General features: G+C 45.8%; 1 protein-coding gene across 2 annotated transcripts in view; it reads right to left on the bottom strand.

The window, feature by feature from the left end:
• The window catches only part of IPO13 (importin 13), an 82,366-nt gene extending 76,766 nt beyond the window's left edge, over window positions 1–5,600 (bottom strand). The window contains exon 1 of one of the 2 annotated variants that reach the window (XM_088455620.1): window positions 4,129–5,596. In XM_088455620.1, the coding sequence (XP_088311746.1) occupies window positions 4,129–4,185 (57 nt within the window). In that variant the 5' untranslated portion in view covers window positions 4,186–5,596. Of the gene's footprint in view, window positions 1–4,128 lie in introns of both variants that reach the window. The other variant, XM_088455621.1, reaches the window with a different exon arrangement.
• Between the last annotated feature and the right edge of the window lie 400 nt (window positions 5,601–6,000).

A 6,000-nucleotide genomic window follows, 5' to 3' on the forward strand; every position in this document is an offset into this window, starting at 1 on the left:
CATCCTATATATGCAGCCGTAGCTGCACTTACCTATCTTACCTTACACTTCACTTTTCTCATTAGAGCGATGCCCTGGGGTGGCTCGGCTGAGCTGGTTTGGGGGTGTCCTGCACTCTGGATTTGAACGATAGTATGTTAGGGACCTACCCTACAGAGGTTACCTGGAAATGGTGGGTAGGCCCATAACCTTGGCCATGATTATGCTAAAAACCTCTATTTATTTATTGCTAAATTTTATTGCATAAAGTATTTATACATAATTAGTAATTTGAAGTTGTGCACCTGTGATATGTCTTTTTTGTGCCTGCATTAATAGTCTCAACAGGTAGCACCTCCCATTATATATATTCAGGGTGTGCAGTCTAGGACCTTTTCCTATACAACTAATCACTGTTCCCAGTGAAAGCATTTTGTGACTTTGTGTTTCCAAATTGTGTGTTCTCACACGGTGCATGCGTAACGAAACACTGTATGCATGCTGACCGGGAGTGGGAGTGTAGAGGCATGTTCACACAAAATGCTTCTCATGCTGCGTAGCAAAGAGACGCATATGCGTCTGTGCGGAGGCCTACTGTACCACGTGCAGGTGCTCAACCCTTGGTGCAAATTGTGAAATGATGACGACAACCTGTGGACACATCTGATTGGTTGAATGCATCTAAATTCTTCCCGATTGCCTAAATCTTCTCATAACGATGCTGTAATCTATTCGCATGATTACAGTGAAATTATCAATCGGTTCGCAGTAATAAAGCATGTAGTCTAAACCACTTGTAAAGGGGAAGACTACTAATATGTTCATTTATTGGTTACTTCAAAAAAATTGTATTTGGCTTTTTAATTTTTATTTTACATAGTGCCTGCAAACTTATTATCTAGAACAGAGGTTCCCAAATGCAGTCCTCAAAGCACCCCAACAGTTCAGGTTTTAGAGATATCCATGATTGAGCCAGGTGGTTAAATCAAAAGTTACACCATCCAGCCATGTACTGTAATGACTTTTAACCATTTTTAATTTTACCATCACTGTGCCACATCCTGTCGTATTCCAGGCATGTGCTAAGAAAAACTGTCCCCTCTATAAATCAAACATCTGCAGTTATGATAAACGCCAGAAACTTTTAGATATCATTGTGACTTATGACTAAACTTAATACACAGTTTGGCTTGACTAAAGCCGCACATCCGCTAGGCGACTAGGGAAAAGACAGTACGATTAAAACATCGTAATCGTACCATCATTCCCCATCCCCTGCAGTGCCTACACTGAACGATTAGTCATTCAGTGTAGGCACCCTCCCTCAACGCCGAACATGGTCAATCTGTCGTTATCGGCAGATTGACCAGCATGTTCGGGCAATGATTGATGTCGGAACCGATCAGCGTGCATCGCTGGTGGTTTCCGACATTGTAGTGCCCGATTAATGAGTGATTGCACGATTACGATGTTGTAATCATGCAATCGCTCATTAATATCGCCTAGTGGATGTGCACCTTAAGGGTTAGAGACCCTTTAGACTCAAAGGTAGGCATTTTAAACTGCAAAATGTGCAATAGTTTTTTTGCAGGAGCCTTCTGTCTTACATGTAGCCAGACCCCACCTGTTGTCCGATCCTTTAGTGGAGGTCCTAAAAATAACCCAAGTAATCTGGTACGCAGCATTAATGTGCATTCAGTAATAAGTAGTACAATATTGATTTTCTAGTGAGAGCATCTTTCCTCTCTAGCTTCCTTACCCTGTTTTTGTGTCATTTATACTCAGGTCATCAAGATCCTATCACTGCTGTAGCCCCTGGAGTGGTGAGCAATGTCATGGCATGTTGCATCAGGAAAGTCACCAAGCCTTGATGGGAGAGTATGTGCCACATATTGCACATGTCCCAGCAAGAGGAATAAACCAGCAGCTGTCAACTGGGGGCCTGACAGCCTGAGTATTGAAATACTGCAGGAATTACAAGATATACCAGCGGGGACAGACGACAGCACAGCTTGTAGCCGGGAGACAACTCATTCTCCCCATGATAGATAGTAACATAAGAAATAATTACATACACACACATATTATATATCTTAGATTGTGTGTTATAATGATACTATTTACTACACACACACATATTTATTATTACCAGTTATTTATTTTAATATATATATATATATATATATATATATATATATATATATATATATATATATATATAATCTCCTGAGAAAGGGCACATATTGTAGTTGTCCGGAACCTTGCTATTTATTTCCTGATGTGCCGTTTTATCTTGGTGTTTAATCGCATTGTCACTACCTACTTCATTTAATGTATCTTGGCACCCTCAACAAAGACTTTGGTTCATTTCCTCTTCAACTATTTTATATTATATAAAATCGCCCACCAACTACCATACACCTCCCAACGTAACCGCATGCCTGAAGTACTTCCAATTGTCACAAAGCCACAGCAGTATCACCCCACAACTGTAAAGGACGCTACACACTAGACCAGGGGTGGGGAACCTTTCTTTTGCCGAGGGCCATTTTGATATATATAACACTATTTGCGGGCCCAGTGCAGGCCACTCCCCCTCTGTGTGATGTCACATGTGGGAGGGGCAACATTTGTCTGTGATTACTGCAATGCCCGAAGCATCCTGAGGATGCTCCGGGGAGCTGAAAGGGCAGCGGTGTGACTGTCTGAAGCGTCCTAAGGACGCTCCAGGCGGCACTGCTGCATAGAATCTGGCTGCAGGGCACCATTCTAGGCACCCAGCTAGCCAGATGAGGCTAGCAGAAAAAAGCTCAGGGGGCCAGACCAAATGCTTCCTAAGGTTCCCCATCCCTGCACTAGACGATGTCCAGTGTGTACCGACCTTGTTAGCGACGGATCGCGATAGTGGGTACACACTACACGTTTTGAACGATTTGTCGTTCCAATGTGATGGAATCGGCCAAATCATTGGCCAATTATGAACTATTTTTTTGTATCTGCTTCACCCTACATTATCTCCACGTATTACTATTTAGTCACAACAGGGGCCATTTTATAAGCTAGATATACCAATCTTAGGTGTGCGGTCATACTCTGACCTGCGCACACCTTGGGTGGTTGAACGCACGAGGCCAATGCATGCGTATATCAGAGTGTGGCCGAAAGTGGCTTACACACATACCCCCACACATTTAAATGAACCCGATTAACATCAGCTGCTCGCCCCATCCTGTCCACAGCGCACGCACCGTGCATTATAGGTGTGACATGCACGTACAGTGCCGCAAACGGGCTGACCTCATATTTTTTATCAGGAACAAATTTTATAACAGATAGATATAATAACATTTATGGCTTAGTAACGGTATTTGTGGGATATATCTATTCAATATTAAATGACAGTTGTTCAGGCTCTGGCAGTATTTCCAGGCTTATCGAGGAAATATATATAACAGATACTAAAATGATATTCTCTGCGAACAGATACAACTGCACTGAGAACAGTAATGCTTATTGACAAATGATTAAAAATATTGCATTACAGCTTATCCGATCATGAAATATAGATCCAATAAGAGAGGCTGCTTACAAAAATATGATGCCCGCTGCGACATATGTTGCTATACTAAGAAGGTGCAGAATTGTGTTTTCCATCTCCAGGCTCAGTGCTGCTTCACAGCTCACAACAAAGCAGAATGCACACAGCACATCAAATATGACATGAAACCCATCCCCCCCCCCCCTCCTCTCTGACAGTGGCAGAGCCAGGCACAGCTGTACACAACATCTCTCCGCAGGCTACTTCTGCTGCAATGTGATGCACGAGCCAATGCAAAATCTTCTAAGGAGACAGGTTGAGCACGGATATGCCTGTACCTTGTGTGCAATCCAGATGTAAGGTTGCTACATCATTGCTGCATGACCTTAGGGGTAGGGAGGCATGCAGCAGAACAGAAAGATGGGTTATTGATTTAGATTGAATGCTCTTCAAGGCACCAATTTTATTTTCAAAGCAAATTCCTGGCATAAAGCAGTTTATTCCATCTCTGTAATCTTGTAAGTGGCTGGATACGCTGCTGGCACTATATAAACTACACACAGACTGTCTGATGCCTGTTATGACAGCCACGATAATAGAGCGTCACTTACTTTCTCCACATTGTCCATGGTGAAGTCCAAGCTTTGCTGCTCCGGTCTTCGCTCCATCTCTGGAAGGCGGGGAGGTGATGGAGGGGTCCTGTGTATCCGGATGGGAGTGATGGTGATTCAGCACATCTCAGAGCACTCTCATCTCAGTGCAGCTGTGAGGGGGAGGGGGCACTCACAGTCACCTCCCAGCTGATTACAGAGTGTGTGTCCCCCACCTCTCTACAAACTGAGTGACAATGCTCTTAGTGTGGCCTCCTCTTCCTCACATCTGCATTCACTCCAAGCTTTTCAGTGAGTGTGCGCTCAGCTATGCAAAGTCTCTCCCTCCTCAGTGTGCACTCATCTCTGCAGGCTCTCCCTCAGTGCGCTCATCTCTGCAGTCTCTCCCTCCTCAGTGTGCGCTCAGCTCTGCAGTCTCTCCCTCCTCAGTGTGCGCTCAGCTCTGCAGTCTCTCCCCCATCTTAGTGTGCACTCAGCTCTGCAGTCTCTCCCCCATCTTAGTGTGCACTCAGCTCTGCAGTCTCTCCCCCATCTTAGTGTGCACTCAGCTCTGCAGTAATGCAATCTCTCCCTCCAAAGTTTACACTCAGCTCTGCAGTGACTCTCTCCCTAGCCAGTGCACCCAGCCCTATTGTCAGTCTCGCCCTCAGTGTGCACACAGCTCTGCAATAAGTCTTACCCTCTTAAGTGTGCACTCACATCTGCATTATTTTTATCCAGAGCGTACCCCTCCTTAGTGTATACTCAGCTCTGCAGTCTCTCCCTCCTCAGGGTGCACCCAGTACTGTAGTCACTCTCCCTTAGTGTACACTCAGCTCTGCAGTCACTCTCCCTCCTTAGTGTACACTCAGCTCTGCAGTCTCTCCCTCCTTAGTGTATACTCAGCTCTGCAGTCACTCTCCCTTAGTGTACACTCAGCTCTGCAGTCACTCTCTCTCTCCTTAGTGTACACTCAGCTCTGCAGCCACTCTCCCTTAGTGTACACTCAGCTCTGCAGTCACTCTCTCTCTCCTTAGTGTACACTCAGCTCTGCAGCCACTCTCCCTTAGTGTACACTCAGCTTTGCAGCCACTCTCCCTCCTTAGTGTACACTCAGTTCTGCAGTCACTCTCCCTTCTTAGTGTACACTCAGCTGTGCAGTCACTCTCCCTTCTTAGTGTACACTCAGCTCTGCAGTCACTCTCCCTCCTTAATGTACACTCAGCTCTGCAGTCACTCTCCCTCCTTAGTGTACACTTAGCTCTGGTCACTCCCCCTCCTGAGTGTACACTCAGCCCAGCAGTGATCCCCCAGCTGTGCGTGACCGGAGCCCGGTGCTGCTGTCTGTCATAAACTGCCGCCCGCAACCGCTGCTGCTTTCACCTCAGTCAGAGAGAGAGAGACACCTCGGGGAGTACCGGGGTCCTGGCGCGGCTGCAGGCTGCCCGCACACATGCCTGCTGACTCCTACCTACACTGACTGGCGACAGGGAATAATCCGCGCCGGACACAGGAAATCCACCCCGCTGCCTACTTCCCTCTATGTTTCCTAGGCATTGTATGGAAACGTCCAGCAAAGTTATGTTTCGGGGTGTAAATAGAAACTGGTACTACTGCGGGCAGCTGTGCAAGGACCCGGATGATGATGGGAGTTGTAGTTCACAGCCAATATGTATATATATTATTCCTGGCTGGCTGGCCATTCATTCCATTTCCAGCAGCAGCAGAACTGTTTCCTGGGATGCATTCATTGTGCAGTCAGTATGTAATGGTGAGGAAATGTGTGTACTGCCAGGCTGTAACTAGTATCAGGCATCACAATAGCAGAAATATTATACAGGTCAGTCTTCTTCCTGCTATTCTCCCCCAGTATTATATGATTATGCACCTGTG

This window comes from Taudactylus pleione, unplaced genomic scaffold, assembly GCF_031769625.1.
Source record: "Taudactylus pleione unplaced genomic scaffold, aTauple2 ptg000662l, whole genome shotgun sequence".
Classification (NCBI taxonomy): Eukaryota; Metazoa; Chordata; class Amphibia; order Anura; family Myobatrachidae; genus Taudactylus; species Taudactylus pleione.